This window comes from Cucurbita maxima, unplaced genomic scaffold (assembly GCF_002738345.1).
Source record: "Cucurbita maxima cultivar Rimu unplaced genomic scaffold, Cmax_1.0 Cma_Scf00009, whole genome shotgun sequence".
Classification (NCBI taxonomy): domain Eukaryota; kingdom Viridiplantae; phylum Streptophyta; class Magnoliopsida; order Cucurbitales; family Cucurbitaceae; genus Cucurbita; species Cucurbita maxima.
In genome coordinates, this window is record NW_019272025.1 from 5788618 (window position 1) to 5813515 (window position 24898).

General features: G+C 39.4%; 5 protein-coding genes and 1 pseudogene across 10 annotated transcripts; 3 read left to right on the plus strand and 3 right to left on the minus strand.

Moving 5' to 3' along the window:
* Window positions 1-54: 54 nt before the first annotated feature.
* Window positions 55-5065, minus strand: LOC111483646 (pre-rRNA-processing protein las1-like). Of its 2 annotated transcripts, none has more exons than XM_023129883.1 (9): window positions 4734-5065; window positions 4328-4593; window positions 3523-3614; window positions 3181-3288; window positions 2993-3099; window positions 2817-2872; window positions 2172-2346; window positions 1796-2071; window positions 55-1028 (listed from the first exon to the last, which is right to left on the minus strand). In XM_023129883.1, exons 2-9 carry the CDS (start codon window positions 4493-4495, stop codon window positions 229-231), a joined length of 1782 nt encoding a protein of 593 aa, XP_022985651.1. In that variant the 5' UTR covers window positions 4496-4593; window positions 4734-5065; the 3' UTR covers window positions 55-228. The 2 variants fall into 2 exon arrangements, with proteins under 2 accessions (XP_022985651.1, XP_022985650.1); XM_023129882.1 differs by having other exon boundaries at window positions 4328-4597.
* Window positions 5066-5482: 417 nt separating this feature from the next.
* LOC111483749 (dendritic arbor reduction protein 1) lies at window positions 5483-6654 on the minus strand. 2 transcript variants are annotated; one of them, XM_023130052.1, is made up of 3 exons: window positions 6545-6654; window positions 5913-6203; window positions 5483-5787 (listed from the first exon to the last, which is right to left on the minus strand). In XM_023130052.1, exons 1-3 carry the CDS (start codon window positions 6560-6562, stop codon window positions 5740-5742), a joined length of 357 nt encoding a protein of 118 aa, XP_022985820.1. In that variant the 5' UTR covers window positions 6563-6654; the 3' UTR covers window positions 5483-5739. The 2 variants fall into 2 exon arrangements, with proteins under 2 accessions (XP_022985820.1, XP_022985819.1); XM_023130051.1 differs by having other exon boundaries at window positions 5483-5790.
* Window positions 6655-7284: 630 nt separating this feature from the next.
* Window positions 7285-7873, plus strand: LOC111483992 (annotated as a pseudogene).
* A 240-nt stretch (window positions 7874-8113) lies between these two features.
* LOC111483991 (calcium-dependent protein kinase 2-like) lies at window positions 8114-11163 on the minus strand. Its single transcript, XM_023130403.1, has 8 exons — window positions 10160-11163; window positions 9930-10073; window positions 9708-9860; window positions 9479-9594; window positions 9252-9419; window positions 9042-9169; window positions 8839-8938; window positions 8114-8756 (listed from the first exon to the last, which is right to left on the minus strand). Exons 1-8 carry the CDS (start codon window positions 10857-10859, stop codon window positions 8664-8666), a joined length of 1602 nt encoding a protein of 533 aa, XP_022986171.1. The 5' UTR covers window positions 10860-11163; the 3' UTR covers window positions 8114-8663.
* Window positions 11164-12635: 1472 nt separating this feature from the next.
* LOC111483594 (E3 ubiquitin-protein ligase KEG-like) lies at window positions 12636-22576 on the plus strand. Its single transcript, XM_023129790.1, has 16 exons — window positions 12636-13442; window positions 13790-14158; window positions 14238-14465; window positions 15340-15465; window positions 15554-15890; window positions 15977-16134; window positions 16836-16993; window positions 17660-17781; window positions 17893-18027; window positions 18637-18761; window positions 18976-19080; window positions 19175-19408; window positions 19852-20188; window positions 20288-20476; window positions 20570-20875; window positions 20958-22576. The coding sequence occupies exons 1-16, from the start codon at window positions 12721-12723 to the stop codon at window positions 22173-22175; spliced, it is 4869 nt and encodes a 1622-aa protein (XP_022985558.1). The 5' UTR covers window positions 12636-12720; the 3' UTR covers window positions 22176-22576.
* A 414-nt stretch (window positions 22577-22990) lies between these two features.
* Window positions 22991-24584, plus strand: LOC111484353. Of its 4 annotated transcripts, none has more exons than XM_023130901.1 (3): window positions 22991-23195; window positions 23480-24118; window positions 24199-24584. In XM_023130901.1, the coding sequence occupies exons 2-3, from the start codon at window positions 23536-23538 to the stop codon at window positions 24321-24323; spliced, it is 708 nt and encodes a 235-aa protein (XP_022986669.1). In that variant the 5' UTR covers window positions 22991-23195; window positions 23480-23535; the 3' UTR covers window positions 24324-24584. The 4 variants fall into 4 exon arrangements, with proteins under 4 accessions (XP_022986669.1, XP_022986671.1, XP_022986668.1 ...); XM_023130903.1 differs by having other exon boundaries at window positions 23003-23199; XM_023130900.1 differs by having other exon boundaries at window positions 23003-23195; window positions 23404-24118.
* The last annotated feature ends 314 nt before the right edge of the window (window positions 24585-24898 follow it).

Genomic DNA, 24898 nt, shown 5'->3' on the forward strand with positions numbered 1-24898 from the left:
ATTGGTGCACCTCTAGACTCCAGCTTGGGCCTAAAATTTGGTGCTGGCCCGAAATAGATCCACGAAATGGGCCGTCTGGTCCAACAAAGCTCCCATTTCCCCAAATAATTATAATATTATAATAATGAAACTCGAATTAACTTACTGGGCATAACTATATGAAAGTAGATATCCTACAAGCTTTCACATCAGAGATGACAGCAAAAATGTCAGCAACTGTGAAAGAATTTAAATTAATATCCTAACCGCAGACTGAATGGCAGATAATTCTTGTTCCCCAACTTTCTTCCATATCCCATCTATCAACAAACGCCCTTTAACATCTTCAGCTGACTCAACACCATCTGTTTCCTTCATTTTCTTGACAGTACAGCTATCAAGATGCTGAATATCAGAACTGGCTTCCCTCTTGTGGCTACAGTTGGTGGCTTCACAGTTCTCTTTGCTTCTCAGCTCTTCCGAACCTGGTTTGTTCTCGGAATCGGTGTCAAGAACAGGGAGCTGACCCGAACAGCCAATCGAACGAGGCAACATACCAATGGGACATGGAGTCCACGAACTTACCACAGTCCATCTGCTGGAACTTCTAACGTTACCATTTACTGGATTTGTCGCCAAGTTGTTCTTTCTTTTGTGGAGTTTAATGATCTCAAGTTTCCGACTTGCTTCGCGGAGCGACTCGGCCTGGTTGAAACCGTTCTCAGACGTGATTTGGTTCGGATTTTCTTCGTCCAGTAAATGTGAAACCGGTTGATTGAGAAATGATAGTTTCTTCAGTTTCTTCACAAGAGAACTGTTATCCAATAAGTGTGCAAGATCAGTGGCTGAATCCATAAGCCGCTTGTTGCAAGGAGCTGATACCACAAGGCATTTACGTAGCAACTCCATAAGAATACCTTCCGGAGTGTGTTTTCCAGAGAAAACTTCTTTGCACTTAAGTTTGTCAACGAGCCATGCAAACATTGAGGACAGATGTGCTACTTGACAGCTATCCATTTTGTGGGCTGAGGACATGGAGTACTGACTTTCTGAAAGAACAGGAAAAAGGAAATAAGAAAACCATGCTCACACGTAGAGAAAGCCATTCAGAGAGAGAGAGAAGACGCATGAAGAGAGGCCCGTTACGTATCGCCGTCAGCCTCATAGTTTTTAAAACGCATCTACCAGAGAGAGGTTTCCACACCTTTATAAGGAATGTTTCATTCCCCTCTCCAACCAATGTGGGATCTCACAATCCAACCCCTCTTGGGAGCCTAGCGTCCTCGCTAGCACACTACCCAGTGTCTAGCTCTAATACCATTTGTAACAGTCCAAGCCCACCGCTAACAGATATTGTCCGCTTTGGCCCGTTATGTATCATCATCAGCCTCACAATTTTTAAAACGCGTCTATCAGGGAAAGGTTTCCACACCCTTATAAGGAATGTTTCATTCCTCTCTCAAATCGACGTGGGATCTCACAATCCACCTCCCTTGGAGGCCCAGCGTCCTCGTTAGCACACTGCCCGGTGTCTAGCTTTGATACCATTTGTAACAATTCAAGCCCACCACTTTTACCCGTTACGTATCGCTGGCAGCCTCACGGTTTTAAAACGCATCTGTTAGGGAGAGATTTCCACACCCTTATAAAGATCTCATAGAAAATAGACAAATCATGCATAAGTGTGGTTCTATAATTGCCCAAAAGCTAACTCCTAGAGGTAATGGTAAAGCGGTAACTAGCCAAGTAAATGCCACAGCCTCATCATAAAGCTCAGAAAATCTAAAAGGATTAGACGGTTGATATTTAATCCTACCATATTCCAAGGCTTCTTGAGTCTTGATCTTCTCTAGAACTGCCTGCAGCAGATCTAAAAGCAATTCTGGCTCCTTATTTGAGATCTTAGCAATCGTAAGCTTCCAACCATCCAATACAGGGCTGCTGGATTTCTTGGATTTTTTGGGAAACGCCAAGTCTGATGACGTCATTGCCTTAAACAAGAATCCCAACAATACAGATACAAATTCTGAAGAGAATGTGGAATATAACTGAATAAGAACCTTCAGTGTCTCGGCAGTCTTTGTCTTCAAACCTGAAAAGGTACTGTTAGTATTTCATTTACTCAGCTAAGTCTAAAGATTTAAAGATAACAATGAACGAACAAAATCGCAAGGGAGAGATTAAACGCATACGTTTTGGCTTAATCAGGGCAGATTCAAGTTGAGGATTTTGCTTCACTTTTAAATTGAAAGCCAAATGACGAAGTTTGGATTTGATTTCCTTTCGAATGGTAGTGCTTATATCACCTTGAAATGAAATAGCTTTCTCCTGAGGTCCCCAATAATAAGATTTCAACCAACAAAGCGCCTGGAATCACCAAACCATCAAGAAGGTTTCACTTAAAAATACTTCTACCGGGAAGTGTGAGATCCCATATTGGTTGGGGTGAAGAACGAAGCATTATTTATAAGGGTGTGAAAACTTCTCTTTAACAAACACGTTTTAAAATCCTTGAGGGAAAGCTCGAAAGGGAAAACCTAAAGAGGACAATATATGTTAGCAGTGGACTTGGGTTGTTGCAAATGGTATCAGAGCTAGACACAGAGCAATGTGATAGCGAGGAGGTTGAACCCCGAAGAGGGTGCACACGAGGCGGTGTGCCACCGAATGGGGGTGGATTGGGAGGTCCCACATCGGTTGGAGAAGAGAACGAGTGTTAGTATGGACGCTGGACCTCGAAAGGGGTGGATTGTGACATCCCACATCGGTAATAGAGTTGAAAATCATCAAATGGTAAAACAAGAAGAACGTTGAGGGTTCATTCTTCATAGTCATACCTTGGTTGAGGCACACCAAACCACCTGAAGAGCTGGAAGTTCGCGATGAGAGCCCTCTACAACCATTGCCAAGAGAAACATGAAAATATTAAAACATTAAAACAAAGAAAGAAAAAAGTTCATAAAACTGGAAAAGGAAAATGATAGCGTACAAAATGATGTTTGATATTACTCACCATGGCGAATATCAATCAGCATACGAGGTAAACCAATAGCATCAGCTGCCACAGCAATTGAAACCTCTGTTTTCTTACGTGTCTTCTCAACAACACCATTTACAAGCCTTCGAAATCAAGAGTACAGTGAGTTCCTTGTAACAAATTAAGAAAGTTTTGCATCGTACTTTACCATAAAAAAAAATTACCTCATAATGGCCATACAATATAACATGGCTAGTGCTTCCTCTGAAAGTGAAACGTTATTTAATTGTTCCTCTGTACCACGAACTGAAGCATCCACCGATAGGTTCTTTCTGGATGAATGAATAAAAGAAAACAACGAACATTAAAAAAAAAACACCACAGAATCTTGGTTACAAAAATAATTGTTCTTAAAAACATGGTAGTGTTAATTTCTTTTGTAACATGGTTTGAAAGTTGAGAACATGACATTAAAGAACTAGAGAAGATAGCTCGAGCTGGAAACGATATGGTACAGTGAATAATAGCATGAAATAAGTAGGCAAGAAGTGGGAATCGAAGCATACATGAAGTAGGGATCTTTTTGTTGGATTTCGATAATTGATGCTGTAACTTCAACCACAACTGGAAGACATCCTCTGCTTCTCCATGTTGATATCTGAATTCAAAATCACAAAAAGTAATCCAATAAGCGAGACTAGAGAGACTTTGTAGTGTGAGAATATGAGAGATACACTCATAAACTTTGATTATAGTGATTGACTGTCACCTGTGGACATAAGAGAATTTCTCCTCCCCGAACCACCTAAATCTTTGAGTCTCTTTGTTTATTTCTATTGGTAGGTGTGTGACTGCAATTGATCTTACTTCATATACAACAATTGGTATCACAGCCTTTTAGTTGTGGCATTGTGAAAGACTTAACTCATCAACCACGAGTTGTGCTCACACTCACCATCAATTGTAGAAGATAAATTTCTTAGTGTGAGCTACTTATTTTTTAAAAAATTATATTTACAAGAATCCATTTGGATTATTCTTTCAGTGGAGAAAATTATTTCAAATAGCAAAGCCGATACTAAATCATGGCATGGATCGAGGATTTCAATCACTATAACCAGAGTGTTTACAAGTGTGTTAATCTCAATCTCACTCTCACACGACAAAGTCTATCTCATTTATAAAATTTCTCCTATTGCTTCTAGGCAAACACAAAATGGGGATCTCACTACTAATAGTGATAGACAAACCTTTATATAGTCTTAATTAGGAGATCAACAGCATAATAGAATTTAAAATTGCAGGTTTAAATGTAACTTCGAAAATTAGCATAGTGGAGAATAAACATGCGGCGGAGATAGGTACGCTTACTCTGCTCAGAGCGGCGGCAACGGAGTCTACAGAGTCGGAGAAGAGTGAGTGACTAACGAAAAGCCATTCGCTCCAAGTTGACCAGGGCACCAATTTGCGGCTGTAAGACGACGAATTCTCTTCTTCATACTCCGCCGGCATTCCTTCCAATTCTAACAGTGACTCCATCGGAACCTACTCCTAAAGAACTTGTATCCACATTCAAGGATAGCTCACAGAACAATGGAGAGCAGGTGCAGTGAAACCATGTAACGACTCAGCTTCAACTACCTAGAGACGTTTCCTAATGAGATTCGAAAATCCTATATTTTTCTAAAAATCTCCATAAATTAACGACTTCAATAAAACAAATCCTGAAACTTAATTTAACACAAGATAATCAGTAGTGTTACCAACTAGTTCTTACCCAACTTCGCCTTCAAATCTAAGTACGATTAGTCCTCCGAAGAATTCCAAATGTGGAGCAGCTCGTGCTGTCGGTGCTGGAGGATGTTGCACCGTCGTGCGCAGTGGGTCGCCGTCTGCGAGGGTGAAGAGGAGCAAACAGTCGTCGATCGTGTAGGTGAAGCGGCGATTGCTGGTCGGAGCTGCGCTGTTCACTGTTGGCGCCAGAGAGTAGCGTGGGTCTGTCGCTGGAGGATCGCCGAAGATGGAGGAGGACTGGCGGCTGTATACGTGAGGCGAGGAGAAGGAGAAGAGAGAGAGGGCGGGATGGATTTTTTTTGGGTTCTTCGTACTTTTTTATTTCTACTTTTATGGGTTTTTCATAATGAACCCAGAACCGACCCATTTAATCGAAGCCCATTTATGGTCCGCGTCCCATGGTTGCAGCCACCCTCCAGATTCTTCACTGTCCGCGCCCCATGTCGTTTGTATCCGTGTTACGTGTGTTGAGTTCGTGTTCGTGCCCGTGTTACATGTGTTGAGTTCGAGTTCGTCATCGTGCCCGTGTTGTGTGTGTTGAGTTTGTGTCGGTGTTCGTGTTGCATAGACATAGACTAGCCTACATTACACAAAGAAATGTTATAACTTAAAAAAGCTTCAATTATCATAGAAATAGACTGTGGAAACTGGTTGAACAAATGGTGGAAAGTTGACATGTACAGAATATCAGAGATTGCAAGGGCTGTGTCCACCCTGTAGATCCAAAGCAACTTCGAAAAGAACAAAATATAATGTTATTGCATAGTGTATTCATCTGGTTTTCTCCATGAAGAAATGAATATATTACAAGGTTCCATGTTTTATAAGCTAAAGAACCTATACAAAAAGACTCAGGGAGGGGAAATTGACGCATTTATTTTCCATACGATGAACATGTCTCGCTACATTTACACATGCCAAAGAAGATCCAGAAAAACAGCATGATATCACTAAAACATAGCGAAGTTGATTGCCTTCTTTATCTCATATCAAGGCTTGATACAACAACTCATGCAGGACAGAATCTTCTTTTTCTTCTGCTGGATTACACAAACAAAAACTACACTAAATTCTTGTTCAAATTAGGTCAATCGGATTTTGAGGTTAAAGTGGGAAAAGAACAGATCAAAGTGAACATAACTCAGCGATTAGAAGTGCTTACCCCGACAACAGCGCCATCCGCTGGTAATTGACCATGATGCGGGTGGTGGCGGTGGTGGTGATGTTGATGTCGGTGTTCGCGACGGTGGTGATGCTGGTGGTGGCGATCATGTTTATCCGCGATGGCCATTAACTCCTTTTCATTCCCTAGGCTGGCTCTTTTGAACTCAGTCAAATCGGTCTTTTGCTGTTTCTTATTGGCACGAGCTCGAGAAAATACAACGGAATAATTGCTTGCATCAGGCGTATTATTATCCCACCCCCCAAATTCTGGAACGGATTTCCACCTATTCTGTATAAACACACACACAGACACACCAACCAAACTTTCAGTTTCATATTCAAATAGATTCATCATATTTCTCTTCCACATCTCACGATTTTTAGCGATCTTGATTGTTTTGTATCCATTACGGTGATCTTTTGCTCAGGAATCGAGAATGAAATGCAACGATTCTCTTAAATTAAGACAATAAATTTTCGAAACAAGAAAGGCCAAGATTCAACAAGATTCAACGAAAACCATAATCTAAACAACGATGAATTCGTTTTTTCAAAACAAAGGATGGAAATCGAAAGAAACTGATGTGATTATCTGAACTAAATGAATGGAAGAACATATTATCGCATTACCTCCGTACGAGAATCCATACGGCCTGAAGAGGGGAGGATGGGGGTGGGAGAACTGTAGCACCGAATAGAAAATAAATGCAAGAAATCTTCAAATAAAGAGTTTCCTTCTCCTTAAACTTCAAAAATAGGGACTTCCAAATTGGACTAAAACCAATTCCTTTATCTAAGAATTTTTTTTTTTTTAATTGTGTTTTTCCATTATTTATTAAAATCGTTCTCTTCTTTATTTAGGCCAAAAAAAAAAAAAAAAAAAGATGTTATCCATTTATAGTAAAAATCGTACGTGAAAAGACATTTCGAGGTTTAGAGAATATTTCAAACCGTAAAAATATAGAGATTTTGAAGTTTAAGTAAGGGTAAATGGAGGGAAAAAAAAGTAGGATAATTTAATAAAAGAAATACCTTTAAATTTTATATTTTATCTATAAAAATATGATCAACTATATTTATAAAAAATGATTTGATGGATTATATTTTAAAAGAATAAACGGTAATTTTAGTAATTTATTTTACCACGAAGAAGGTAACAGGCTAGTTGGGCCAAGTTGGACCCGGCCCACTTATTTTGGACATCCATGGCCATACAAAATGATGGGCCATTTTCGAAGAGGCTCTTGTAGATGGACTCAAGTCCTTTGATAATTGGGCCTGTGCCCACTTTCAGAGGTGCATATGCATGAGATGATCAAGCTATCAACAAGGGCTACAAAGGCCCAAGACATCCCTATCTCTGAAATTTCTCGCACTCTCTTCTCCCAAACAGGCTCTTAAGGAACCTTCTTCCTCCATAGTCCATGGCGACATTCAGCCTTCCCCGCAAGGGAAACACGAGGCTGCCGCCGGAGGTCAACAGAGTCTTGTATGTGCGAAATTTGCCACCAGCGAAGAGATGTATGATATCTTCGGCAAGTACGGGGCGATCCGGCAGATTCGGATTGGGAAGAACAAGGATACGAGAGGTACCGCCTTTGTTGTTTACGAAGATATCTATGATGCTAAGACGGCGGTGGATCACCTCTCCGGTTTCAACGTTGCGAATCGGTATCTGATCGTGTTGTACTACCAACAGGCCAAGATGAGCAAAAAGTTCGACCAAGAAGAAGAAAGAGGATGAAATCGCCAGGATGCAACAGAAGTACGGTGTTTCCACGAAAGATACGTAAATTGTTGGTCACGAGTGAGCGATGGTTGCTATCTTTGTTTGTTTTAGCAGTGTATTTGCTCTCTTAGGCTCGGACCTTCTATTGTGCCGTGCCATCTGACAAGCCCTTGCACAGCATCGTGTATCATAATTTGTTTTTCAAGATCAATATTTTATATTGAAGAGGGTTAGGTAAGAAAGGTTTACTTAATTTTTTTGTCTGGTGGATGGTGTGAGAAAAAATTCTTTAATTTTCTTAATTTTTTGTTGAGAGTGAATAATATCTAAGATTTCCTTAATTTTCTAGTTAGAGTGGATAATAATCATAGTGGAGCATTTGAAAAGAAAGGTTAGTAGATCTTTTAGTGTAAAAATACTCAACACTGATGAATTAATAACAATCATTAGAATATTACCATGTATAAAAATTTCATATAAAACACAATACAATTATCCAATACTTCCACCAAAGTTTGCACGTAGACCCCATTGTTGAAAGGACTTCAACTGAACAATCTTTAGAAACCTCATAGTTATAATTGCAAATAATGTGTGTTCAAAACTATCAGCTTTCTTTGTTCTATGAATAAAACTAGACGTTTTGAACAAATTCAAGTTTGTAGTCCATGAGTCAACCATAAGAGCAATAATTATTCTGTCTAATGGTGGCCAAGAACAACTAAAAACATCATAAATCACCCATTAAATCCTAAGAATTAGATGTAAGAATGACCTTGCCTTTCCTTTCCTTTCCTTTCCTTTACTTTCCTTTCCCTTCCTTTCCGTTCATAAGGCAATTTCCTGTCTTTGAAAGGAACCACCATTCACATTCACATTGTAAATATATGCATTAAACCCTTTCCCATTCTCTTCATATGATGAGTATTGTACAATGAGCATCCGTGAGCTTCACCCTCATAATAATTTCTCTACAGAAGAACTAAACATTCAGGTCTTCTCCTCGCCCCGACGACGATCTCAAACGAAAACATCACGACGCTTTTTGGGATTCGCTTCTGGATTTCCTTTTCGCATCATCGCCACAAATTCATCATAGTTGATGCGACCATCCTGTACAAATTCAAAACACAGGTCAGTTTCTGGTCTCTCTCCACCTGCAGCAGTATGAGGATGTGGATTTTTAGTAACTTACATTGTCTGCATCCACTTCAGAAAGTATCTCCTTAATGTCCCTTCCATCGTGCATGCCGTATTCTCTAAGAGCTTGTTCTAACTCTTCCGTAGTGATGTATCTGAATGCATAACGAAGTTTGAGGTTCAATCATTAGTGACACTCCCTATCCATTTCAAAATGAAAACTTTAGCTATAATCGACTTGAATGCGATTCCGTTTACCCGCTGTTATCTTTGTCGAAATACTGGAAGGCAGTGTAAAGATGCTCTTCCCTATCCATTCTGTTCAGGTGCATTGTCGCTGTAATGAACTCGTCATAGTCTATGGTTCCATTGCCATCAGCATCAGCCTGTAGAAACCAAAAGGTAATATCCAGATTCTTCAAGCAAGAAAACTCATTACGGATTCATAGGGATTAAGCAATGACTTACGGCTTCCATTAATTGTTTAACTTCATATTCAGAGAGTTTTGTGCCTTGCTTTGCGAGTCCTTGCTTTAGCTCTTCGAGCGTTATTGTCCCGCTGTTGTCAGTATCCATGCCCTTGAACATCTGTTTGAGCCCCATGATTTCTTCCTCTGATAGACAGCCCGCAATCACCTGCCCATTTGGCACATTATATATAATTCCAAAATGCTTTGTTGTTCATTATCACTTACCCGAAGGGCGACTTTCTTGAATTTGTTCATTGCACGGAACTGTTTGAGCCTATTGAGCACAGCATTGTCAAGTGGTGTATCAGGTGCTTCTCCATCCTCCTTAATCCATGGATGGCCTGATAGAGAAGGAAATGATGGTCATAATTCATAAACCTGCCTTTTCTCTTCCTAATTTTCCTTCATAGATTCAACCATTCTATCATACAACTTCATGCGGGGATGAACTTACTTAGAACTTGGGAGGCTGTCAATCTCTGCTTGGGGTCTGAATTCAACATCTTCCTTACAAGATCCTTTGCTGCAGGTGATATTGTAGGCCATGGATCGCTAGTAAAATCGACATGGCCACGCAAGATTGCGTTGAATATCCCATGTTCAGATTCTGCCATTCAATTTTCTCTTATCAAAAAGATCAAACCCAGCAGAGAGATTCATAAAACTAATAAACTACCTGCCCAGAAAGGTGGAACTCCACACAGTAAAATGTAGAGCATGACTCCAACGCTCCAAATATCAACTTCAGGTCCATATTTCCGTTTCAAGACTTCTGGTGCAATATAATATGCACTACCAACAATATCCTTAAATACCTCTCCTATATAATAGCAACAATCATACCAGAATAAGAACAACATAATCAGCCGAGATTTATAACAGAAACAGTCAGGTTATGGAGCAAACCTTGCTTATAGAATACGGATAAACCGAAATCGGTAGCTTTGAGCGGAGAATCCTCTTCCTTATTCAGCAAAAGGAAGTTTTCAGGCTTGAGATCTCTATGAATAACCCCCATGGAATGACAAGTATGAACAATCTGCACAATAGTCCTGAGCAACGAAGCCGCAGCTCGCTCTGTGTAATGCCCTTTCGCTATGATGCGATCAAACAACTCTCCTCCAGCGCACAACTCCATGACTAAATGAACAGAATGCTTATCTTCAAAAGCTCCTTTAAGCTCAACAGTGTTGGGCTGACCAGTTAAATGGTGCATAATCTGGACCTCCCTTCTAACATCCTCAATATCCTCCTTATTTACGAGCTTCCTCTTAGCAATGGTTTTGCACGCCAACTGTTCGCCAGTAGTCTTGTGCGTACATAAATGGGTTACCCCGAATTGACCCCTTCCCAGCTCCTTACCAATGGAATAAATGGATCGAACATCTTCCATCGGCCGCCCTAAAACAGTTCCGATCTGAGAGGGCTTTGTATTCTTAGCGGCATCCGCCGGCGAGGCCGAAGAAGCGGCTTTATTCGATGGATTCTCGGTGGAGTTGCCCTGATTAGAATTTCCGCCATCATCCTTGGACTTGTCCGCGTTAGATCCATCCTTCACGCTGGTGGGAGGCTCGTCGGGATTTTCACGAGAGCAACAATTGCCCATAGCGGAGGAATGGGGAGGGAGGATGGCGGCGGCGGTAAGGGTAGGGCACTTGAAGAAGACAGGATCGAATGGGTATTTGGGGGAGAACCAAAAGTGAGCAAGGGAGAAAAATCCATGTATAGAGAACGGGAAAGAAAGAGAAAAAGAAGGAAGAAAAATGGTGGAAATTGAGGAGAAGACAGCTTGGAATTCTGATCCTAACGCTGAGGATTGATAGAGAGGAATTGTAGGAGGAAGCCATAGACACGGTCTTCCTTAATCCCTCCCCAGTTCTAAGGTTCTCAGCCTTTCGCGCTTCATTTTAACTGTTTTTTTCCTTTAATATTTTTCTTCCATTTCTTTATTGTTTTTTCTTTTTTTTTTCTTTCTTTCTTTTTTTGGAATTCCTTTTTCTAGAATATCTTTTAGATCCGAAATATGGTAATATCCTTTTCTTTTCCTTTTTCTTTTTTCTTTTTTAGGGCCCAATTGGAGCTAACCCAAATTTGTATGTGAAGAAGGCCCAATTGAAAGCCCATCAAAGTGCAAAAGGCCCAATTAATTTTTCACTGCATTTACACTTCTAATTTCCGCCGAGTCTAAGTTCACGGATGCTTTATCGCCGCCGTAGCTGACTCCCACGGATGCAATTCCGCTCCGGCCGGGCAGTTCTTTTTACATCATTTTTTTTTTAACAATATTGATTTCCTTATTATTCAGCTTTTTTCCCCTTAATAAGGCTTTTTAAATGCTTTATTTAATACGACACTAATGCATACTATAAATTGAAATAAAAAATGTTTGTTTCCTACTTTAAATTAAATTAAAAAAAACCAACACGTATTTACTTTTGAAGTTCAAATGAAACAAAATAACAACATACCAAAATAAAAATAAAAATAAAACTTTCATATATATTATATATATTTATACAGGCATTTCATTTATGCAATTATATGGTAATTTGTACCAGATTAGTTTATAACATAAAACAGGTTGATACACTCATCAATAATAATCAAGATTTAATATATCAGTTCCTACGTTTCATATATTTATTGTTTTTACGGATCATCGAGATCGCAATTATCATGGCAATACGTCATCTACTCCATGACACGAAACATAATCTTTAATCATATACGACAATGTCTTAAATGCATAACCAATCACGTTTGATGGTATATGATATGTATAACGACAATATATCATCAATTCCGTAATCTAAAATGGAGTCCTTTATTGTATATGGTAATATCTGACCAATCATGCTTGGATGTTTCTTTACCGTTTATAGTTGATATTTTTTTTATGCTCTCGTACTATGATTAGCTACTTACATTTACCATCTCACGATTTTTTTTTTAATCACAAATGGTTAAAAGATGAGTATTTGACTTATTCTATATATTTAAAAAAAAAAAATTAAAATCAATTAAACTAAAATTTAAAATTATAGGACTAACATAAATTTTACTTAAAAAATGTAAATGTGTCAAAATCTTCTAAAAAAATTGAAACTAATTGCCATAAAACTAAAAGTTGGAATAACTTATAATTTAAGCATAAAAAAAATTAAGGGAATTATTGAATATAAGTGACATGAAATTAGGTGTATCCCATAAAAATCAGACGAAGTCGATAAAGAGTCATGATTACGTGGCATACACGTATCGCGGAAGGTAGGCCAAAGTCAAACGGTCAGTTTGAAACGCAGGAAGAGAAAGGCTATAGTAAATAAATAAACAAATAAGATAAATAAATACAATAATCTTATATAATGTCATAGTCCATCTTCTGCTACGGCTTTCCCTTCAAACTTTCCTCTTAGATTCTCATTTCTCTCACCAGAAGCAAACCACAGAGAGCAGAATCCAAAAAAATGCCCAAGAAATGGAAGCGAGTCGGAATCCCTAGCTGTTCAATCTGCCGAATTCAATACGACGAGGATTCTCGAGCTCCTCTTCTTCTCCAATGCGGCCACACCTTCTGCAAACACTGCCTCTCTCAAATTATTGCTCCAACTCCACCTAAACCATCTCTCACGTGTCCGAAGTGCCGCCATGTGTCTACCGTCGGCAATTCTGTGCTCTCTCTTCCAAAGAATTTCGCTATACTACCTATGATCTCTCCGGCCTCGGTTTCTCACTCTGCTGAGGTTAGCGATAGCGACGACGACGACGATGATGCTGGAGCCGATGAGGAAGGGGGCGACGGGTCTGACCGGGGGCGGAGGAGTTCCGGCTGCCATGGGTGCGGAGCGGGGTTTGGGGACCATGAATTGAAGTTGGTGAGGAAGATCGATGGAGGTAAGAGGGAGGAGATGGAGCTTTGGTCCGGTTGGTTGAGGTCTAGAGTCGGTGGGTGTCGGCACAGAGTGATGGTGAGACGGGTGAGAATAGGTAATGTTGGGGATTTGGATTGGGTGGAGAAGCAGCTGGAGAAGCTGAGGCGTGCGTCGATGTGGTGCAGGAATGTGTGTTCCTTTCTCGGAGTGCTAAAGGTGGAGGGTTATCTTTGCATTGTTATGGAGGGGTTCCCTGGGTCGGTTCAGTCGGAGATGCAGCGGAGTGGCGGCCGCCTTACTCTCGAGCAAATCCTCAGGTGACCCTTCTCTCCGTCTTGTATTGCGTTTGAGCTTGTTTTCATTTTGTTGGACATTTTTACTTATGGACCTCTACTTCATAATTTCCTCGGGAAAGCGTGGGTTTAATGTCCAGATTCACCTAGAGTTTTGTGCTGTCGCAACTGCTATCCCTCTGAACTCGTGAATTTGGTGCTCACTCCGTTGTTCTGGATTTCCGCATGAGGGATCAGGCAGTTCTATATTCCTTAGAAGCACAAATCTGCACGAATCTTTTTTATACAACTTCTGTAGTTGTGATTATTCTAGAAACTCTTTGCTTCTTGTTGCTTTTCTACCTGTTTGTAATATGTATTTATGAATTCAGATTTGGAGCAGACATTGCACGAGCAGTAGTTGAACTGCATGCAGCTGATGTGTTGTGTATGAATTTGAAACCATCCAATTTTCTCTTGGATGCAAATGGACATGCTGTGGTTTCCGATTATGGGCTTCCATTGATTTTGAAAAAACCTTGTCATAGAGCAGGCATTTTCCCACCAGAACACGAGTCATCAAAACAGCATTGGTGTTTGGAGTGCCTGTTTTTGAGTCCGCACTATAGATCGCCAGAGGCATGGGAGCCTTTGAAGAGACCATTGCATTTGTTTAGGGATGATGGTATTGGCATATCCACGCAATCTGATGTGTGGAGCTTTGGCTGTGCCCTTGTTGAAATGTGCACTGGTTCCACCCCGTATGTTGCTTTTTAGTTTAACTTTTTCCATATTTTATGGTCAGTTATATTCTTAGCTAATAGAAGATGAGTTCTTCAGGTGGGCTAGTCTGAGTGCAGAAGAAATTTACCGTGCTGTTGTCAAAGATGGCAGGCTACCTCCACAGTATGCAAGTATTGTAGGAGTTGGCATTCCTGGAGAATTATGGAAGATGATTGGCGAGTGCCTACAGTACAAGCCACTGAAAAGACCAACTTTCCATGCAATGCTTGCCATATTTCTTAGACATCTACAAGGGATTCACCGATCCCCTACTAGACCTACTGCGTGAGTTTCCTCGATTCATCACTGCACTTTTTTTTTTCTTCTTCTTTTGTAATACAGAATTATTTGATCATATAATCACAGTAAATTTTATTTTCCTTCCTATTGTTTTTTATTAGTTGAAAGTCCTACTTGTAATTCTATATCCCCTCCTGTGTTGAATCACTCTCTACATCAATACATTTAAAAAAAAAAAAGGAAATTATACTGGGGCTTCACCAAAGAAGAAAAAAAAAAAAAAAAAAAAAAAAAAAAAAAAAAAAAAAAAAAAAAAAAAAAAAAAAAAAAACGAAGAAAGGAAAAGAAAAGAAAAGAAAGAAAAAGAAGCCCACGTAGAGTTCATCTCGATAATAGAGTGATTACAAAAAGAATTAGTAAGAGAGCCATCAATTTCACATGGTTAGCTACGTTTTAACAATTTTTTTTTTTTTGACATTAAATACTCGGGTGGTTTTTCAATCCAAATATTTCATATGAGGGCTTTTACTGCATTTATCTTCGGAGACCCCTGTTTGTTCTCAAATTTACGGTGGTATTGATGGTGATGGTACTCATAAGCACATTTCTTTGAATTTGGAAGGGAAGAAACAAAAGAGCTTTTTGGGATGAGGAGACATCCTTCTCTTTTTTGCATTATCAGATAGTTTTTGTAGCTGTTACTTGGTATAAGCTTATAGTTTTTTTTGTTGAAGTACAGCTGAGAGCCTAGTTTTGATTTAGGCTGATTGGAAAGTCTTCTGTATCTTGCTTAGCTAGGGCCAGGGCTTTTCTAGTCCTCACTGTTGTATGTTTAGTTATTATTATTATTTTATTGTAGTTTCTTATCTAACAAAAAAAAAGTTAATACATTTGATGCATTCGCTTTTGTGGAACTCAGCAAGGTGGCAAGTTCTCCTCATATTGATAGGTTGGAACAATCCCCTACCTCTGTCTTGGACATTCTTCAGGTCAAAAGCAACCATCTTCATCAACTTGTATCTGAAGGGGATGTTAATGGTGTCAGGTTAGGCTCTTTTTTCATATAGGTTCTCTCATTCTCTTAAATCTTTTCGATTGTTGAAATTTCCGATTCATTTAACCCACATCTGCAGAGATCTTCTTTCGAAGTCTGCATCAGGGAACAATAGCAGCTCCGTCATCTCTCTGCTGGAAGCTCATAATTCTGAAGGTCAAACTGCTTTACACTTGGCATGCAGACGGGGTTCTCCGGAACTGGTTGATGCAATCTTGGAGTATAGCGATGCAGATATAGATTCTCCTGATGAAAACGGGAATCCACCAATAGTGTTTGCTTTAGCTGTTGGATCTGCTGAATGTGTGCGTGCACTTATCTGGAAATCTGCTAATGGTATGTTTAGGTTGATGGAAGGCTTTGGTCGGTCCGTTGCTCATGTTTGTGCATATTATGGGCAGCCTGATTGTATGCGTGTAAGTTGTTGCACATCCACCCTTTAGGCAAGTTTCTTTTTTTGGATATATGCTAACGTATTGTCAGGCTATTCTGGTGAATACAGGAACTACTTCAGGCAGGGGCTGATCCCAATGCAGTTGATGATAATGGTGAATCTGTACTGCATGTGGCCATTTCAAAGAAATTTACTCATTGTGCTATGGTCATTATGGAGCATGGAGGTTGCAAATCAATGGGGTTTCTCAATTCCGCAAACTTAACGTAAGATTGGAACTGTGTTTTTGTTTATTATTTATTATGCGAATCATGAAAGTTGACAAATGTTTTACCTTTTCTGAACCTTTAATCTCTTGGTCAAGTGTATGTGTATTACCAGCTGAGCTATGCTCAATTTGGTTGTTTGTTGCTTTCCTTCGAACTTTAATGTGCAAGTTTTCAGTTGCAAAGATTTGAGGGACACAATTTAGGAGGAAAACTAATAAATCACAACTATATACATACATATTTTGCATCCACAACAAATTAAGGGGACAACCCCCTCCTTCCTTCTTAGTTCTGCTCTTGAAGGAAATACTTCAATCCACTCAACTTATTAATTTATTTTTTTAATTGTAAAAACTGAAGTAGCTTTGAAGGATTATTTTAGCTTCCATGATTTGGAACTTTAATTGTGTGCCCTTCAACAAAACTGCATCCGGAAGCATGTATCTTTCAGCATCACTCTTCACTTTTTATAAGGATTCATCTGATGAAATATTTGTTATTTCTTACCCACCTCCTTTGAAAACAATTTAATGAACAATGCAAAGATTCTGATTCTTACACTCTTTCTTGTGCTACTGACCTCTTCTCAGGATCTGTGATCAATATGCAGTGGCTTGTCCCATTAGCTGTAGTATTGTCGCTCCATGCTAATAGCAAGTGTGTTCTTATCTAACGTTTTCTCTTGTTCTGATCAACAGGCCTCTGCATTTGTGCATCACAACCTTAAACGTAGATGTTGTTAAGAGATGGGCTGAACTTGCATTGCCTGAGGAAATTTCTGAAGCTATTGATATACCAAGTTCCGCTGGAACCGCTTTATGCATGGCAGCTGCTCTTAAGAAAGACCGTGAGATAGGTAAACTGTTCATCAGGGATTTCCCTAACCGTGTTCTCTTTCAGCCCTTTCTTTATATGATTTCCTAATATAGGAGGTATAGCACTAGAAGTGGTTCTGACACCGATGTTTCATCCCACCAATTAAAAATACTATGGATACGGCCAAAAGTTTCTTATATGATAATGTCACAAACAAGTATCTTCAACCTATTCACATGACATCTATTCTTGTCCTTGTTTGAAAATATTTCTTTCTTTTTTCTGTAATAACTCACAACAACTTCATTTTCTGGCAACACTCTTCCATTCTGAATGGTTTCACAGAGGATGATACTCGTGAAAAGTTTAAAAAAACTAATAATCCCCATGACTCTGGAGTATCCATGGAGGGAATTGGGGTAGGCAATTGAGTGCTTAGTTTGCTCTTGGACTAATGACTAATGTGCGTGTTGATTAGTTGTAGCACATATTAGAGTGCAATATGTGTTAGTCTATTGCTTAATCTTCATTGAAAATAAACCTTTTCCTGCGCTGTATGCTCTTTATACACCAAGACTAAGAGGGACGACACATTGCCAATGTTAATTTCCTTTTGGAAATGCCTAATTTGGGTATGAACATTAGTATCAAGTCAATTGTTTTATCTAATTTTGTTGTTATCTGCCTTGTCTGTTATTCACTGTAGAGGGAAGAGAACTTGTCAAAGTTCTGCTCGAGGCTAAGGCAGACCCAGCAGCCCAAGAACCCCAACAATGTCGAACAGTTCTGCATACAGCTGCCATGGCTAATGATATTGAGTTGGTGAAGGTGATATTACAATTTTATTCTTTTACATGCCTGGATTTATTTCATGGTTGCAGGTACTAACAAAACTTGGTAGCTCAAAATTTCTAATGTTATCCGTTGTTTTTTTTAAAGATTATTCTTGATGCTGGAGTGGATGTAAATATCAGAAACATGCACAACACAATACCTCTTCATTTGGCACTGGCAAGAGGTGCAAAACCATGTGTTCAATTACTCTTGTCTGCTGGAGCAAACTGTAATTTACAGGTTGGCCTTCTCTATGAGTTACTAAATGCTATTTAATGCGATTGAATAGAACTTGGAACAATGTTTCAAATGGTTTTGTTGTATTTGAGGAGAACTGTAGAAATGCTCTGTAGCCAACGGCTAGGAGAGAAACAGTAACCTTTTCAAAAGGTCCTGAAAGTAGAAACTGATTTGCAATGAGGCAGCAAGAGATGAAAACAAGGAACAAGTAAATATTTTCATGTTAATCAGTATGGAATTTGTGGTGCATTGAAGAAATAAGTGAATGTAGCTGTCACGTCGAATCTTTTTGTGTGGATGGATCCATGCTTAGGTGTGGTAACAAGGAGGTTGTGAGACAGTTTATCTCAAATATAACGGATGGAGCACTACTAGAAGATAACTTCCGGACAACATCCTTTCATATAGTTGTGGGCCACAGATTTGACAACATCCTTTCATAATCTTGAAGATAACTTCTGGACAGTGCCTTTCATATAGTTGACGGATGGTCCCCTTTTTCCCATATAAATACTTCTAATTTTTTTTTATGTATTTCCATCTTGAAGTTTTTTGGTGGACATGCTTCCAGCCAACCAATAAAAACTTTTTTTGGGTGATTGTAATCAGGACGACGATGGTGACAATGCCTTCCATATAGCAGCAGATGCAGCAAAGTTCATACGCGAATGTCTTGATTGCATTTTATTGATATTAAAATATCCAGGTGCTGCTATTGGCGTAAGAACTCACAGGCAAGTGCTGTGATTATATAAGTGTTCAATATAATATTTTCTGAGAAAAATTTTAAGAGCCGCTTCTTTTTTCTTCTAGTTAAGTATCTTCATTTACATTTTAATTTTAATTTTCTCATCTAGCACGTGTTATACAATTGATGTACTTGTGATAACTCACCCTAGGTTGTATTAATTTAATATGTCAATGACCCTCTTAATGGTTGCAAAATAGTGGCAAGACATTTTGTGACTTGTTGGAAGCCCTACCTCGGGAATGGATTTTTGAAGAGCTTATGGATGCACTAGCAGAGAAGGGTATTCGTTTGTCCCCAACAATGTGAGTAAAGTTCCGCTATACTGATCTTCACAGTGCAAAATTTCTGCTGTCATTGAGTTCACTAACTGACAAACTTTGGATTGCCCCCTTCTAGATTTCAAGTGGGCGATTGGGTGAAATTCAAAAGATGTGTGGCAAATCCTGCATATGGTTGGCAAGGTGCAGGGCCCAGGAGTGTTGGATTTGTGCAGGGTTCCCAAAGTAGTGGTGGTCTTTCTGTATCATTTTGCTCTGGTGTTGCACATGTTTTGGCAGATGAGATTATCAAAGTTATTCCTATGGATAGGGGACAGCTGGTGCAACTTAAACCTGACGTGAGAGAGCCAAGGTTAGATGTTATGCATGGACTTTTTTTTTTTTTTTTTATTATTCTTCTTTTGAAATTAACGTCGATAATGGTAAGGGCACTGCGTTGCCAGGATGTCCACTTCGATCACAGAACAGATAATGGCGCATTTCGTCTGGTGGAACATAAAAAGAATTTTTTTCCCCTTCCACATTACATTACAACCTCTCCATTTTGTTAGGAGGAATACATGTGCACTTCTAGGGGGAAATATACATGAAGCCTTTTAATATTTTGTTTCAAATTTGTTTGGAGCCTTGAAATATTAAACAAGTTGTGATTACACCAATTGGAGAAGCTTTTGTGAATTCGTTTCGTTTGACTGCGTTGTGCTATGCATATGTTTTTTTTATCAAGGAAACTTTGCTTGCCCCAAAAAAAAAAAAAAAAAAGGTTTCATCGAGTGCAAACGTCATTCTTATCAGGTTTAAGTTGCTTGGACAATCACGTGACAGCATTGGAACTGTCTTGTGCATCGATGATGAAGAAGGAATTATACGAATTGGATTTACTGGTGCATCAAGAGGATGGCAAGCTGACCCTGCAGATTTTCAAAGACTTCAAGAATTCAAAGTTGGTGATTGGATCCGTGTACGTTATACTGTGCCTGCTGCGAGACATGGCTTTGAAGCTGTATCTCCAGGGAGTATTGGTGTTGTGTATGGTATCAGGCCAGACAGTAGTTTGCTGATAGAATTCTGCTATTTGCCTAGCCCTTGGCTTTGTGAACCAGAGGAGATTGAACCTGTTGTCCCCTTCAAGGTGAATGCTTCATTCTCCCTATTTTTAGTATGGTTTAAATTTAAACTGAGCCTCATTTGTTTTATCCTTAGTTAACTTGATGTGTTCACTTCCTTCTAGATTGGAGACCAAGTATGCGTTAAACGCTCTATATCTGAACCTAGGTTCCCTTGGGATGGCGAGACACATAACAGCGTTGGAAAAGTCGGTGATATTGAAAGTAATGGTCTCTTATTAATTGATTTACCAAATCGGCATGGACCATGGAAAGTAGATCCATCTGACATGGAGAAGGTGGACAAATATAAGGTATTTTTTCTTTTGGGAAAGTCGTCATGTAACTACTGGCACTCGTATCAAGCACGTGCATTACCGATTTTCTTTTGGCTTGTGCACGAACAGGTCGGTGATTGGGTTAGGGTGAAAGCATCGGTGCCCTCTCCAAAATACGGGTGGGATGATGTTCCTCGAAGCAGCATTGGAATAATTTTTGCCTTAGAAGAGGATGGAGATGTAGATGTAGCATTTTGCTTCAGGAGTAAAACTTTTCCTTGCTCCGTTACAGACATCGAGAAAGTGCCACCTTTTGAAGTGGGACAAGAGGTACACATCCTGCCGTCTGTTACTCAGCCATTACTTGGGTGGTCAGATGAAACCCCAGCCTCTTCAGGAAAACTGGAAAGAGTTGATATGGATGGTACTCTAAATGTAAGTTCTCATATTTCTTGGGAGACAACTATTAAACCTTCAAATGTTTTTTAAAGTCACGTTTATTATATCTTATTTTTAGGTGAGAGTATTTGGAAAGAAAAAATTATGGAGAATCGCTCCGGGCGATGCAGAAAAACTATCAGGATTGGAAGTGGGTGATTGGGTCAGAATGAAGCAGTGTTTAGGAACAAAATCAAATTATGAATCCAACTATACTGGGAAGGAAAATATAGCGGTAGTTTACAGTATACAAGATTATTGTCATTTAGAATTGGCGTGTTGTTTTCGTGAGGGGAAATCGTTTATACACTACACAGAAGTCGAAAAAGTTTCTCCGATAAAAATTGGCCAGTATGTGCATTTCCGTGCTGGGTTGGCTAAGCCGAGATGGGGGTGGAGAGGCGCTAATCCGAATTCAAGGGGTGTTGTGACTGCTGTAAATGCTAATGGAGAAATAAGAGTTTCACTGTTTGGCTTGGCCGGATGGTGGAGAGGAGATCCTACAGATTTTGAGGTAGAGCAGATGTACGCCGTGGGAGATTGGGTGAAACTTAAAGATGATACTGATGGACGGAAATCATTGTCGGCTGGGAGTATTGGCGTTGTACAAGGATTAAGCTATCATGAAAATGAATGGGACGGTTCTGTTCTTGTAGGATTTTGTGGAGAACCGGAGTTATGGGTAGGACACACCTCAAAACTCGAAAAGTCAGAAAGGTTTTGTATAGGACAGCGTGTGAAGGTGAAGTCTTCGATACCAAACCCACGGTTCGGTTGGTCGGGCCACTCTCATGTCAGCGTTGTTTCTATAACAGCAATTGATGCAGATGGAAAAATTAGAGCATCGTCTCCTGCTGCTCAAAAGCCATGGACACTCGATCCATCGGAAGTTGTTCTAGTAGAGGAAGAGCAACTCAACATTGGAGACTGGGTGAAGGTGAAGACGTCGATTGTAATGCCTGTTTATCATTGGGGGGACGTTTCCCGTCAGAGTGTCGGGGTTATCCACAAGATGGAGGATGGGGAGCTTTGGGCCGCCTTCTGCTTTACGGAGCGGCTGTGGATGTGCAAGGACTCTGAGATGGAGAAGGTGAGACCCTTTCGAGTTGGCGACGCAGTGAGATTTCGGGAAGGATTAAAAATCCCTAGATGGGGATGGGGAATGGAGACACATGCTAGTAAAGGGAAAGTAGTAGGTGTTGATGCAAATGGAAAAGTAAGAGTTCGTTTCAGGTGGAGGGAAGGTCGTCCTTGGATCGGGGACCCAGCTGACCTTGTTCTTGACGAGACTATCTGATCTTTGATTCAGGACCCTAAATCAAATGGTCTGCATGCCAATTCAACGCTTCGGTAGAGAATGATCCCCAGTCGTTTACAAGCGGGTGGAACTTTGGGATTCCGAAGCAATTCATTGACTTGAGACGGGGCGTTACGCCATGTTCATTAGCGTGTGGAGTATTGCACGTAAATGCTCGGAGAATTGTAGTTGAAGATGAAGATGTGAACCGTTGGCTTCAAGAAACAGTGGACCATTGCCCCTTTTGGTGTGGCAGCATATCAACAATCGGTAAGGTCTTTTTTATATATCGTTATGCTTGTAAATAAAACTGAGATATATAAAGAAATGCTTTAGTTGATATATTATTTACATATGTACATATAAATTTCCAGTCATTATATAATCTATCGTTTTAGCATCTATGGTTTGTTTCGAGAAGTCGAGAAGTCGTATGTTTGAATTTTCCAACCCACGTATGATTTTGTTTTAGTAAAAGTCACGTTTCTCGTACCGTGCTGATCAATGGTGAGCATATAGGCTGATATTGGCACTGTTAATGTAAAAGTTATTTTATCTTAACATAAATGGTAAAAAATTGACATATCAGTACAATAAATTATTATTTATAATTATTTAGAAAATTAATATTTTTATTGTTTATTTCAGCGGAAAATATATCAGTTTCACACCAATGTATTGGTCAAACAAATTTTATTTTATTTTAATTTAATTAAAAATTAATTTTATTTTTTAAGTTTAAAAGTTAAAATAAAATATAAAAGGTTGAATAATTCAATTAAGAATTCTCAAATTTGTTATTTGTACGGGCTTAATGCGTGTGGTGCGTTGGGTAATGGGGTAATCTGTTAAGGAACGAAAATTTGTCAATCGACATGAAAGGGAATTTTCTCGGGAAAATTTTCTTGCCAGAATTTTCTCTCCGTTATCCTCTGGCTTCTTACTGGAAGGAAATGTTCTCTATCTACTTCGGCAGTTGACGGATTCCCTCAAGTCTGTTCCTCGCTTACTGGATTCTTCGTATGTAATTCTTCATCTCTGTTTATCATTTACATTTTCATTTTCGTCCATAGGAGGAATTAATCTGTTTGGCTGTCGAGAAAGCAACTTTTCTTGTTAATTTTTTACCCTATTCTGTCGCCCGAAACTTTATGGACTGGAATTTAACCATTTTTACTTCAGAGCTACTAGCCTTTTCCTGATTTTGTTTTTGATGCAATCGTATTAGAGGTTTGACGTCTAAAAGGATCGAAATTCGTATGCTGATTATTTGACGTTGATAATGATGCTCAAATGCTTGGCAGATTTGGTATGGTGCCAATTTTGTGTAATTCGGCCGTGAGTTCTTGAGATCTTAGCGATGAACTTGGAGTTTCTTCATAATATTCCCTGGTTTTGTGCCCAAAGAAGCAATGATTTGCGTCCAAGTCTTGAGCACTCAAGCGCCATGGTGGAGCAAGGGCATCGAAATACTCGTTTTGATATCAGAAAATGGGGATTTTCCCTTCTTTCACTGCTTCCTTGGGAAAATAATGGCAATGGGAAAGCAATTATTAATAGAAACTTGAAAAGGGAAGTGAAACGTGATAGAGCCATTGAGAACCAAGGTGGAGAATCCCCTTTACGGTTCAAACCCTATGTGTGTAAAGTTCCATGGCATACGGGTGTAAGAGCCTTTCTTTCTCACCTGCTTCCACGTTATGGACATTACTGTGGTCCAAATTGGTCTAGCGGGAAAGACAACGGGTCTCTCATTTGGGATAAACGACCAATTGATTGGCTGGACTTCTGTTGTTATTGCCATGATATTGGTTATGACACTCACAATCAAGCGGAGTTGTTAAAGGCTGATTTGGCATTTCTCGAGTGCTTAGAAAGGCCTAATATGGTTACGAAGGGCGATGTTCGTATCGCTACTCTTTACCGAACCGTGTGTGTCACAGGTACGCCTCAGCATCACATATTTGGGTCTCTTTTGAGAGTGTCTTGGGTTCAGTTGTTTATTATATGTTAAATGTGACAGGCCTAAAGAATTGTCTAATTCCTTATAGAAGGCAACTTATTCAGCTTTCAGTTTGGAGCTTAGCAATAGGAAATGGTTTAGTTGGAACTGACAAAGAGATGAACAAAAGCACCCCAAAATTGTGACAGATACTCGGTAGGTGCTATACGAACCATTTATCTTCATCGTCGTGTTTTACCCGAGCATCCATCTTCTATATATGTATACAAAACACCATTGGGGCTTGTTGTGTAGCACATGTATGTACATAGGAATCCTTGTGTATACTAATGGCAAAGGCTTCTATAAATCCTTGCTACCTAAGCAAGAATCTTCTAGTGAAAAGAAAAATGCGAATCATGGTATTATCTTGTTTGAATATATTATCACACTATGCTGCTCCATCATTGTGCCTTCTTTGGAAATATGAATATGTTAATATTTGTGAGATAAGGAAGATTAAGAATGTTCCGAGTCCAAGTCCACCGCTAGCTAGTAGATATTGTCTACTTTGGCCTGTTACGTATCGTTGTTTACCTCACGACTTTAATATACATCTGTTAGAGAAAGGTTTCTACACCCGTTCCCCTCTCCAATGGATGTAGCTCACATTTGATGGAGTGGAAAACAAAACATTTCTTATAAGGATGGAAAAATCCTACTTACCAGAGAGTTTAAAAACCGTGAAACGGACGAACTAATGAGGAGTATAATGGGAATA